Below are 12,600 nucleotides of genomic sequence, written 5' to 3'. Positions count from 1 at the left end.
GGGGCCTACTTCAGTTCCATGGAGACCCCACAGCTGTCGTCTTGAGTTCATGAGTTCCTAAGAACTTGGTTCAGCTGTCTCTGTAGATTTCCCCATCATGATCTTGACCTCCCTTGTTCATATCTTTCCTCCTCCCTCTCTTGGATTGGATTCCTGGAGATCAGGCTGTTTCTTGGTTGTGGATCTCTGCATCTGGTTCCATCAGTTGCTGGATGAAGGCTCTATGATGCTAGTTGGGGTATTCACCAATCTAGTTACAGGAGAAGGCCAGTTCGGACACCCTCTCCACTGTTGCTAGGAGCCTTAGCTGGGATCATCCTTGTAGATTCTTGGGAATTTTCTTAGCATCAGGTATCTCCCTATAGTGGCTCTCTCAATCAAGATCTGTCTTTCATTACTCTCCCACTCCGTCCCTCTTCCACCTTGACTGTTCCATTCCCTCATGTTCTCATCTCCTGTCCCCTTCACTTTACTGTTCCCTCTTGTCCCCAGTTTACCCAAGAGTTCCTTATACATTTTGGATATTCTTTGAGTAGCTGACTCCTGGCTTTTGACCACTGCTGCATAGAATCTTGGGACAGAGCAGTGGTATGAAAGCATCTTTTTATAGTGCCTAAGAAACATTTCCATTGTTTAGTTATTGCAAAAGATATGATTTTACTTTTTATAAATATGCAATTTTAATATAAACTTCACTTCAAAAATGTGCCCTAATGAAATTTAAATAAGGTAATGATAATCCATTAAAAATGCACAACTTATCATTGAAAAAATTGGAAAAAGGTACATAGGATCATAGTTTTCAAATGCGTGACTCTTCAGTTGCCCCAAAATGTAAAAATAATGTTCTTATTTTAATTAAAAAGAATATGAGTGAGCTCTCTGTAAAGAACATTTACATCATTTTTTCTCATTTTTCTCTTCTATTTTCATTTAGAAGCCGCGTGTTTCTAAATGTAGTCATCACTCTATCATATATAGTTCTCTACAACAAAACTGTGTATATAAATTGAAATTTTTTTGTTTTTTCTGTGACATGGGTGTTTTAAGCATTTTTCTTATTTGAGCTACCTTTATAATATTATTTCTGTACATTTGATTAAAATAACATACATTATACATTTTGTTAAATAATCAGCTGTCCATAAGTAAAAGCTCAGTGGGAATATCTCTGAATAAGATGAATGGGCTTTGCGGGATAGTTAAAATGTTAGCTGTGCTGGGTATTTATAGGACCTCTGGCTTCTTGACAAGTGCTCACCACTGGACTTCACATCAGGCCTAAGTCATGTTTTGTGTTTGAGAGAACAGTGTTCAACATCAAGTCTGTTGTCCGTTTTGTTTCATTTCTTTCATTCCTACCATCAGTAATGAGTGGTGTCCTAATACCAGGATTCACCAAAACTGTGTTCTTAATTTAATAGCAAGGATTTTTGTTTCTTGGGACACAGCACCCTAATGAAGTATTTTGATAAAACTGTCTTAGTATATCAATTTTTTTTAAGCAAAGGAGTAAAAGGTTAGTTGAATTAATAGTCATTTGCTACATCTTGGTCAAATCTTTTGGTTATATTTCTTGGAGATGTGATGTAATGCCAGAGGCGAATACTTTTATAAACCAAGAGGAGAATATTTGAAGATAACACAGAAGGAGGAGAGTGGTGAAATCCTTAGCATGGGATGCCCTACGGGCAGGCAAGCACAGGAGGGAGGAGCTTGCTCGGGAGGGGAAGCTGGGGCTGGGCTCCCTTAAATGACCAGTACTGGAACATCCCCTTGGAGCTCTTTGCATGCTCCCTGGCCCCTTCTTTGAGGATTTTTATTGTTGTTGTTTTTTCAAGACAGGATTTTTCTGGAGCTTTGGAGTCTGTCCTGGATCTCACTCTGTAGACCAGGCTGGCCTCAAACTCATGGAGATCCGCCTGCCTCTGCCTCCCAAGTTCTGGGACTAAAGGCATGTCCCACCACTGCCTGGTGTCTTTGAGGAATTTATGGTGTTTGTATCTTTTTGGATGGATGTAGACTTACTTTCTTTGGGTTTTAATTCCCTAAATATCTTCCCTTATCTATTTACTGGAATATCAGTATCCAAGTTGCTTAATAAGTGTTGTGAACTAACGTGAAGCGTTTGCTGAAGACTAGATTTCTGAGCCAGCACGTATGAGATAGATGAAATAGGAGTTAGGTGGACTTCGTGTGTCTCACTGCGAAGCATACCTGAAAGTATCCTTCTGGTAGGAAGAGTCTTTCTGGGGACGGCATAGATAGCAGGGTTAGGAATGAGGGAGACTGTCTTCTCTTGTAGTTAGATGAAACAGCTGTGTTAATCAGCTTCCCATTGCTGTAACAAGATACCCGAAGTAAATGCAGTTAAAGGAGCCAAGGTTTATTTTCATTACTTTCAGAGGCTTCAGTCCGTGATCAGCTTGCTCCATTGTTACAGGCCTGAAGCTGAAAAATCATGACAGCAGTAATGTGTGGCACAGATGCTGTTTACCTCCCAGCAGCCAGGAAGGGGGAGAGAGGCCAGATCCAGGGACAAAATCTATCCTTCAAAGACATCCTCCTCTCCATCCGAAGACATCATCCTCTTCCAAGTTCTTCCTAGGAGGCCCTGCCTCTTACTAGTCCATCCTGTTTGAACTCATAAATGGTCAATCCACTGATGAAGATTAGTTCCCTTATGATCCAAACCCTCTCAAGACCTTTGCCACCCAGAAACCAAGCCTTCAACACTAGAGTCTATTGGGGATCCTGCATATCAAACCATAACAGCAGCCATGTTGTAACACCATTCCTCTTCCCCATTAGGGTGTATCCTTACCTTTGAAGTGATCTCAGAAGAGACTTTTTGTCTTGTGCTAGGAAAAAACTCATTTGCCAAAGAGGAGAAAGGGAGATAAACTTATTTTTACTGAAAAAAAAAATGTTAAGAGAAAGGGAGGTCAATCAGAAAATGTACTAATATTCTTAAGATCTATGTTGTATTACTTAGAATCACTGCACATGCAATCTCATGTAAGATGAGTAGGACTGAGAGAGAATAATTGTTTTGGAGGACTTCACAGGGCATTGCAGTGGGAGAAAGAAAGCTTGGTTTGTATCTGACAGACATGGTAGCACATACTTGTAATTTAGTTCTTAGACGGCTGAGGCAGGAGGATTGCAGATTTGAAGCTAGCCTGAGCCACATAGTGAGATCCTGTATCAGGAATCAAAGTGGTTGGGGTTGGGAAAATGGCTTGATTTGTTCACCAGTAAAATAAATAGTATTTTGGTGTGAAAATTGACATATGGATATATTTAATGAGTAAAACCAAAAGTATCCTTAATTTTTTAATATTAGACACTAGATTTATAGCACATTAGCAATGCTTTTATCAAGCTTTTTACTATCTAATTTAAATCATGTTATGCCTTACCCTGTAGTGTTATTTTAGATGCTTCTGCCTTACCTACTTATTAGTAAAAACTGCATATTACAAACATGCATTAGATTTTTAAAATGCCTACTGCTCTTTAGATTCTACATACCAAAGCAAAATAATTGATATAGGTAATTTGTTTAAGAAACAGTTCGAATATATTAGGCAAGATAAACAATTCCGTATCTCTTGTGCTTGTTCTTTGTGCTTAGGTGCAGGTGTGATTTTGCGTTTTGAAGGGAGACCTAATAACGCCATCTCACCTCTGCATAGCTTTTGAGTAGCAGGTAGAGGTGGCCCAAGCGTCCTCCAGTTTTTCTTTCTGTGCCTCACCAACTCTCCATTATTTTCCAAGTAAAACAGTTGCTTCAGAGAGTACTTTTTGTTATGACTTAAGATGGCAATCCTTTTCTTTCCCAGTTGAGATTGTTGTCTCTTGAATTCCAAGGGTCTCTGTTATTCCCATATTAGAAATAGAAATGTACTTCTTAACAGAAATGGTGTTGACATAGGTAGCTAATTATGCCTAACATAGTAGTGTTTGCAGCCCTAGTTTTAAAAATCAGACTTTTATAGGGTTTTTCATTTTCTTCAGGGATCTAAAGGACGCTTTCATTTCTGTGAAACGGCATGGTTTCTTCTTTCAGACTGAGCTCTCTCTCTAGCTGGAAGCACGCCATTCCCTCTGTTCCTCTTTAGTCTTCCCCAGGCCAGCTTCTGCCTCACGTTAATAAAGTTTAGACTTGTTCATCTCAGTGTAGCATCTGTATTAAATGCAGACTGTCTTGTTTAGCCTTGTACCCCCTATTGACAAAACCTTGGATTTTGTTTGGTCAGTACTCAGTAAAACATTGGATGTTCCAGAAAGGCTTTCATGGTTGATGCCAAAGTAGTGTGTTTTAAGATGGTCAGCTATGAGCGCAGTAACCTCACTCCACATCAGTTGTTGTAGGTTGTCTTTTAGGGTGGACGGACTCTGGTGGGTTTTGAGTTTTTTTTTTTTAACAAATAGATAAGGTCTTGAAAATAATAAAACACATTAATAGCCGGGCAATGGTGGTACACACATGTTTAATCCCAGCACTCGGGAGACAGAGTGAGGTGGATCTCTGAGTTTCAAGGCCAGCCTGATCAAAAAAACGAGTTCCAGGACAGCCTGGGCTACACCAAGAAACCCTGTCTCAAGAAAAACAAAAACAAACAAACAAACAAAAACATTAAATTAATTTAATTTGGTGACTATAAAAGGTATTCATAAAGTTTAATCTACATATTACTTTCACTTTCATATTCTATATTTCCTATTGCCATTTTATGAGTCAGTGATCCAGAAAATGCACAAAAATCTGTTACAGAGATAACTTTATGTAATTTTTGAGGTTTTATTTATTTTTATTTTATGTGTATGTGTTTATCTCACTGTGTGTCTGCATCATATGCATGCAGTTGCCCGCAGAAGTCAGAAGAGGGCATTGGATTCTCTAGGACTGGAATCACAGTTGTGAGCCACTTATGTAGGTGCTGGGAATTGAGCCTAGGTCTGCTGGAAGATCAGCCAGTATTCTTACCTGCTAAGCCGTCAATCCACCCCAGTTTTATGAGAGTGCATGGACCTCATGCTAAAAGCATCTGCTCTAAATTCTGGTGGACTGTGACTGACTGGTGAAGGCATGCGACATAATAGTAAGTGTACTGTGTACAAAATCAGTTGACCTGCGTGAATTCTAGCTTTAAAAATTTTTTTTTCAATACTGAACTTGGATCCTCTACAAGAGCTATCAGTATGCGGTCTTCACTGTTGAGCCATCTCTCTAGCCCCATAGCTTTGTTTTTTGCTTGTTTGGTTTTTGTTTTGTTCTACATTCAATAAATGTGGTATCAGTTGTATTTAACCTCCCTTTGCCTATAAGGTGAGGCTGTTGTATTAAGATTAAAGACTAGGAAGATGTGTCAGTGGAGAAAGTGCTTGCCTCACCAGCACGGAGGTTGGATTTCAGCCTCCAAAGTCTAGGGCAGGTGGGGAACTCAAGAGTCAGAGACTCAAGCTGGCCTACTAGACAGTGTGGAATTGGTGAGCTCTGGGCTCAGCAAGTGACCCTGCCTCATGTAAATTAGAACAATCAGGAAGGACATCCATACACACACACCAACCTTCACAGCTGCAGTGTGCCCACACATTGTGAACACAAACACATGCGTGAACACATATTACACACAAGCTCCCCCAAGAAAGACCGAGTTTTCTCACACAATATATTTAGAATAGCATTTCTCCTAGCTTTTGTTCTCCCCAGATTCCATGTTACTGCAGTGCTCTAATTGAAATCCCGAGTCACAGGAATGTGTTACCGGTATAGGAAAGTGACTGCGGCAGGGTAGAAAAACCCACTGTGAGGCGTGATGCTGCCGTGCTGTGAAACTTGTGGGGCACGTAAAGGCTTGCCGTGAGGGCCGTAGTTGCTTTGGTCTTTAAAACACTACATGTTATGTCCGTCCGAAGTCTATTACTTTTCCTGCCTCTTTAAGTCTATTAATGTCTGTCAGCAGCAAATAAGTTATGTTAAAACTATTTAACTTTTGTGTTTTATCCTGTAAGGCAAACAGCTTTTTCTTTTTACTCTAATTAGGGAAGAAGACAAAAATATATTTGATTACTGCAGGGAAAACAACATTGACCGTATAACCAAAGCCATCAAATCGAAAACTGTGGAAGTGAACGTGAAAGATGAAGAGGTAGGAAAACCAGCCCCTTTATCTCCATTTCTGCTGGATGGATGTTTGGGGCTGGGTCTTAGCTTTTCTTGTTCCACCCAAATGTTGTTTCTAACTGCTGCTCCTCTCAGCTGCAATTCAAGTAGCATGGTAAGGGCATCTCAGAGAAGGGCATCCTGAGGGAAGAAACTGTTCCCACTGCCCACTGCGCTGTTACATTGTAAAAGTTAGAAGCTGCAGCCAGGTAACTTCCATTTTCTGTGCTAAAAGGAGGGGGAAGTTTACCTGGTGAGTGAGGCTCACGGGTGACAGCAGTCTCGCGTTATAATGTCTTCTGTTACACTGTCAAAGCATATTGGTATATGGGTTTTTGTACAGAAATATATTTTTGGAAATCTGTTGCCTAGTAATTTAAATGCTGGCCCACTATTTAAATGGAGTCTATACTAGATTATTTTGTAGACTATATTACTTTGTATTTTATTCTTATGTATAAAGCTGCTATATACTAAACAGTTGAATTATAGGTAAGAAAAGAGTATAATTTACTAGTTAACTTTTAATGGCTTACTGTTAATTTTATGGTTCCGTGGATGAACATGGAAATGTTCATAAGGAGCCTGGGGGTGTGGTGTGCTCAGCTGTATAGTGTTTATCTAGCGTGTACAAGGCCCTGTCCTTGTACTAACAAAGTAATATAAGGGGAATCTAACTCGTGATAGTTGTTAGGAAGACAGTGTTCACAGGTGGTCTGCCGGGTGTGCGATAGTAATTTGTATGTAAGTAAGCTCTGATTGCAGGACAGTCTTTGATAATGTCTCACCTTTAGAAGACATCATCTTCCCTGTTCTTGGTTGTCCATGACTTCCGGAATTGAAAGTGTAAATTACAACACTACATTTAATTCTAGCTTACTTGAGGCAAAAACTTTGAATGCTTTTAATTGCTTCTTTTGTAACTTACGTATATTATGCTAACTGATATACTTTTGTCTTTCTGAGTTCTTTGTTATATATTTATACTTACCTGCTCTAATCATCTTCCTGTCTTTCTCTGCCCTCTTAATGTAGTTATAACACAACTTTAAATTTCAGCTTTCTGATTGAATATTAGATTGGTGCTTATGTTATTATACTATGTAAATACTGCTCATTGTTGAGCTATGGACTGTACTGTGTATATTGTGTATATTAACTTTTGCTACTGTAACAACCAGCTCCTGAAGCTCAGTACTTATAATTTCTTGCTTATATCACCATCTTGTCATGGATGATAGCATTTCCCACGTTCTGATATTCTTTTACTTTGTTAGCTATTTGATGTTTATCTTTCTACTATTTCAGAAGAGCTGGGGATTAGTTGAGGACTCTTGTTAGCTTCTAGTTTTGTTTGGGACCAGTTCTTCTTGATTTCAGTTGGATTTTTTTTCAAAGGTAAAAGGTCAATGAATTAGATACTCTGGTACAGAAACTAAAACTAGGGTTAACCAGGCCTCCCTCTCCATAATACACCAAGTACATAAACATTCTCTTTTATTGTGTTCTATATCACACCAGCCTAAATTCCTTTGGCTAAAACAAGTCATAAGATCTTAGCCTTTTTTAGTAGGATGTTTGTTCTGATTATCAACAAGCAAGGCAAGGGTGAAAAAAAGAATTAATGATTATATAACTATGCATAGTAACAGCTACTTACCATTGGACAACATTTTGTTCTTCTTAAAGTCAGTAATCATTTCTATATTTATTTTTCCACTGCCTTAGTTTTTATGGATAGTTCCTATCATGATTTCTCTTCTTGAGTTGCCCAAAAGAAATAATAAACTCCTCTTGGTGCACTCCCCAGAGATTTGTCTTAGATCTGTACCTTCTGAGGTTCCCCTTCCTTTTGCTTTATTGTTTTGATTTTTTGAGAAAGGGTTTCTCTGTGTAACAGTCCTGGCAGTCCTGGAAACGAGGCTAGCCTCAGACTCACAGGGTTCCACCTGCCTCTGCCTCCCAAGTGCTGGGATTTTTTTTTAATTAATTTATTTATTTATTAAAGATTTCTGCCTCATCCCCACCACTGCCTCCCCTTTCCCTCCCCCTCCCCCGATCAAGTCCCCCTCCCTCATCAGCCCAAAGATCAATCAGGGTTCCCTGACCTGTGGGAAGTCCAAGGACCACCCACCTCTATCCAGGTCTAGTAAGGTGAGCATCCAAACTACCTAGGCTCCCAGCTGGGATTAAAGGGGTGCACCACCCCCACCTGACTCCCCTTCCTTCTTCACCCCAGTCTGTCCTAGTTGTGTGCATGTTATCCTGACCTTCTCTTTGTTGCTCTTTTAAAATTTTTCTCTTCTCTCTTTGCCTGGTTTCATATGTTTTTTTTTTGGGGGGGAGGGGGGCGGTCCTGTGACTTTTTCTTTTATTGTTTACTTCCCCGATTTTTCTGGGGCATCTCTTGCATACCATTCTCTTTTATTATTTTCCCATTTTTGTGGGCCATTTCTTTTAGTGACTTCCTTTAAAAAAAAAAGTATAAATGGCTTGAGATCTCATTGGCAATCTGTAAAAATTCTCAGCACTCCCTGAATATTTAATGAACTAATGAATGACTAGGTGGAGATGGCAAACAGATAATAGTGAAGGTTCGACTACTTGGATTCAGGTCCTTCCAAAATGCATAACCTATGTTGAGTTTACTCTGCCTCAGTTTCCTAATAAGTAGATGGAGATAACAGTACGTACCTCAGAATCATATTGAGTATTCATGAGTTAGTATCTGTGTGTAAATCTTACCTAACACTGTAAGCACTGCATGATTTTCAACTTTGTTATCCTTAATATGAATGAGAAGTTAGAGTAAATGAGAAAATAAATGAAGAAACTAACTTTTCACGATCATTTTCCATTGGGAAGTATTCATGTACCATATGACCCCTTTCCACTAACAGTACTTCTCACCGTGTCTGTTAGAGTTTGCAGAGCACTTTTGCTTCTTACTCTTCCAGTTCACAGGATCCTTTATAGTAGATTCATTCTTATTGCACAAGCAAGAGGTGACATTCAGAGATGTGCATTTGCTTTCCGGTACAGACAGCTGCCAGGGAGGAATTGAGTCTAGCAGAGCATTCTCACCTCTGGGTTTAGGAAGGATAAACAAAGCAGGAGAAGCTATTCACCTGGCTCTGATCATCTTAGGGTTTGCAACAACAGCCACCCTCCCTCCCTCTCTCTCTCCCTCCCTCCCTCCCTCCCTCCCTCCTTCCGAAGTAGTTGTAAAGGTCGTTTCCATATGTGCCCTCTGCAGAGATTATTGCGTCGTCAGAATAAGTACCTAGAGGAGAATGCGCTTACACTAAATAACATTTTTCTTGATGAAATGGAAAGAGCTTGGAAGCTGTTTTTGATCATTCACTGTTTGATCCAGCATTGCTGCTCAGCCCTTCCGGTTTGCTACCCATGCAGCTGCTGTTAGCGCAGCCTGCCAGAACCTTGTGTTTCCACGAACAGATGAAGTGCTTACACATTCATAGACTGAGACGCCAAGAATTCAGTTGGGTTCTCTCATAGCTCCAAGCAGATTTCTGCCTTCTCAGCCATGACACTGTGGGCTGAGCTTTGAATACTGATGGCAGGCCCTTTATTATCAATCAGGGATTTGTATGAATTAATTTAAGAACATGGGGAGCTGGAGCTTAAACTCAGAATCAAATTTGACATCCTAAATGAAATAAATTACTGTGTTTCATGGCACTTAAAGCTCTAACAAGTAGAACCGTTTGGTGAGTCTTGATAGACTGCAACTGTGTAACCTCCACATGTGCTTCTGAGTTGAGAAGGACGTTTAGTGTTGAAAGGACACCCTATTTATGTTTCTAATGTTTGAACTTAGGGCATTTCTATACAAATGGTAAAGGATTTCTGGAGATAACATTATCTTTATCATTTTGATTGAAAATATTCACCTAACAGGTTCAAACAATTTTAGTCTTGCCCTTCTGTGACTAAAAATTGTATTTATTACATGTAAAATAGTGCGAGCTCTATAACCTTAATTACAGTCATAAAGTAAAAAGAATGCACAGTGTGAACTGTCATGCATTAAAATGATGCAACAAATTCTTAAATTATTTTTAATTTATTAATCGTTTTCCTGAGCTGCAGACGTTTGGACCTGACTCTCATAAGGATGAAATGCCTTTTAAATAAGTAGTGTTTGCTCCTTTTCTTTCCTTATATTTTTTCTTTTGCTATGGGGTTGAACCCAGGGCCCTTCAGTCCAAAGCATACATTTTTCCCCAAAGACGTTTTTATTGTTTGAGAATTTCCTTTGTGCATACAATGAAATATGATCATACCCAGCACCCAAGGCATAACTTTATTTATTTATTTATTTTTTGTTTTTGTTTTTTGAGACAGGGTTTCTCTGTGTAACAGCTCTAGCTGTTCTGGAACTCACTTTGTAGACCAGGCTGACCTCGAACTTTTAATGATCTGCCTGCCTCTGCCTCCCGAGTCTGGGATTAAAGATGTGTGCTACCACCACCCAGCCCAAAGCATGTATTTCTAATTTGAGAAAATAACATGGTCTTTCTAATTGACATATTAGGGGATAGTATTTTGCCTAAGAGAAGAAAGAGGTCTGTAGTTCTTCCTTCTGCGCAGGAATTTCCTGTCATGTGTTTCAGAGTGCAAGATTACAATGACATGGATCTTAACATCTAAATTACAAATTTTACTATAACTTTAATATCTGCAAATGTTTGGAGCTTGAGGATATGGAGAAAACCATGCAGGTGCAGGTGTGAGCTGGTCTCCATCTCATACACTGGCTCAGGTTTCGTATTTGATCATATTGCTGCGGCTCTTCACGTATGCTAAGCATTCACAGTTGTTCCAAGAAAGTTTCTTATTTTCTACAAAGGTTTACTTTTATTTTTATTTATGTATATGTGTGTCCTTGTCTATCTGAGTGCCTATCATGTGTTTAGCGATGTCCTCAGGGCCCAGGAAAGGGCACCAGATACCTGGAGCTGGAGTTCCAGGCACTTGTGAGACACCCAGTGAGGGAGGTTACACGGAGCCAAACGTGGGGTCTCTGGAAGAGCAGCTCCAAGAAAGTTTCTTTTTTTTTTTAATCTAACATAATTTCTTTATTGAACCTTTAGGAATTTCACATCGTGCTCTCTGATATCACTCACTTACCAGTCCCTCCCTACTTCTCCTCACCCTACCAGCACCCCCAAAGGAAAATAAAAAAAGAAACAAAACAAGCAGACAAAGGAAAGCAACAACAACAAAAAAAAAAAAACAAATTACCCCCCAAGCAACCCTTCCCCCCAAAACCCTCTTCAGTCCCCCTCCTTTTTCGCCTCTCCAGCACCTCTTCCTTCGCCCTGATGGCTCTGGGAGCCACAGTACGCCCCACAGTGCGCCCTTTAGTCCGGTCAGCTTCACTTGTGTTTATTGCAGTGAGTCCTGTTGAGGGGCTTGTACCCACCTGAGCTGAGTCAGGAAAGTAACTTTTAAAAGGGAAAGAGGGTGTAAATAATTTGTGAAGTATATTTATAGTATAACCAGATTATTCTAAAAATAGGCACAAATTATATAGTCCTTGTCTGTTGTAGAAAGGCTGCTTGTTTGCTCCTGGCTGCTCAGTCCCGAAATAACCACACAGAAACTTTTATTTGCAATACTGTTTGGCCAATAGTTGAAGCATATTTCTGGTTAACTCTTATATCCTAAATTAACCTATCTCCATTAATGTGTGTATCGCCACGAGACTGGCTTACCGGCAAAGTTTCAGCATGTCTCTCTCAGGCAGCAGTTCCATGGCTTCTCCCTGACTCCAGCTCCTTTCTCCCAGCATTCCGTTTAGTTTTCCCCACCTAGCTCTATACTACTCTTTCATGGGCGGGCTCTTTATTAACCAGTGGTATTCACAGCATACAGAGTGGGATCCCACATCACTTGTCTCTTTCTCAGATAAATTCCATAAATAAACACTAGGTAATATTCACTGCTGATAAATAGTATGTTAAATCTTTATCGTAATTTGAGTTTAATTTAGAATACAAGTAGCAATGAACTAGCAAAGTAGAGAACATTTTCTCAGAGCAGGTCCTCCATTAAGCCTGTGTACTCACATGGTTGTTTGTTTTCTGTACTTTCTCCAGCTGCTGCTTCAGTGACGGTCTTTCCCGTCTAACCTTCGAAGCCATATTGATATCATCAGCTACTTTCTGTGTATCTTGACTCTTGAATATTTTGAAGATCATTTCCTGTTGACCCTATTGCTTTCCCTTGCTGTATTTTAAGTCTGTGGCTCATGGCATAATATAATATAATATAATATAATATAATATAATATAATATAATATAAGCTGGGCGGTGGTGGTGCACGCCTTTAATCCCAGCACTCGGGAGGCAGAGGCAGGCGAATCTCTGTGAGTTCGAGACCAGCCTGGTCTACAAGAGCT

The 12,600-nt window shown here is 39.7% G+C and overlaps 1 protein-coding gene across 1 annotated transcript in view; it reads left to right on the top strand.

Moving 5' to 3' along the window:
- Acbd6 (acyl-CoA binding domain containing 6) overlaps positions 1–12,600 on the top strand; it is a 146,324-nt gene that overhangs the window by 55,423 nt on the left and 78,301 nt on the right. Inside the window, exon 5 of the mRNA XM_050135160.1 lies at positions 6,053–6,158. Coding sequence (XP_049991117.1) covers positions 6,053–6,158 — 106 coding nt within the window. The remainder of the gene's footprint in view (positions 1–6,052; positions 6,159–12,600) is intronic.

This window comes from Alexandromys fortis, unplaced genomic scaffold, assembly GCF_014885135.2.
Source record: "Alexandromys fortis isolate MF-2015 unplaced genomic scaffold, M_Fortis_MF-2015_v1.1 scaffold_21, whole genome shotgun sequence".
NCBI lineage: Eukaryota > Metazoa > Chordata > Mammalia > Rodentia > Cricetidae > Alexandromys > Alexandromys fortis.
This window is presented reverse-complemented; position numbering and strand designations above follow the sequence as displayed.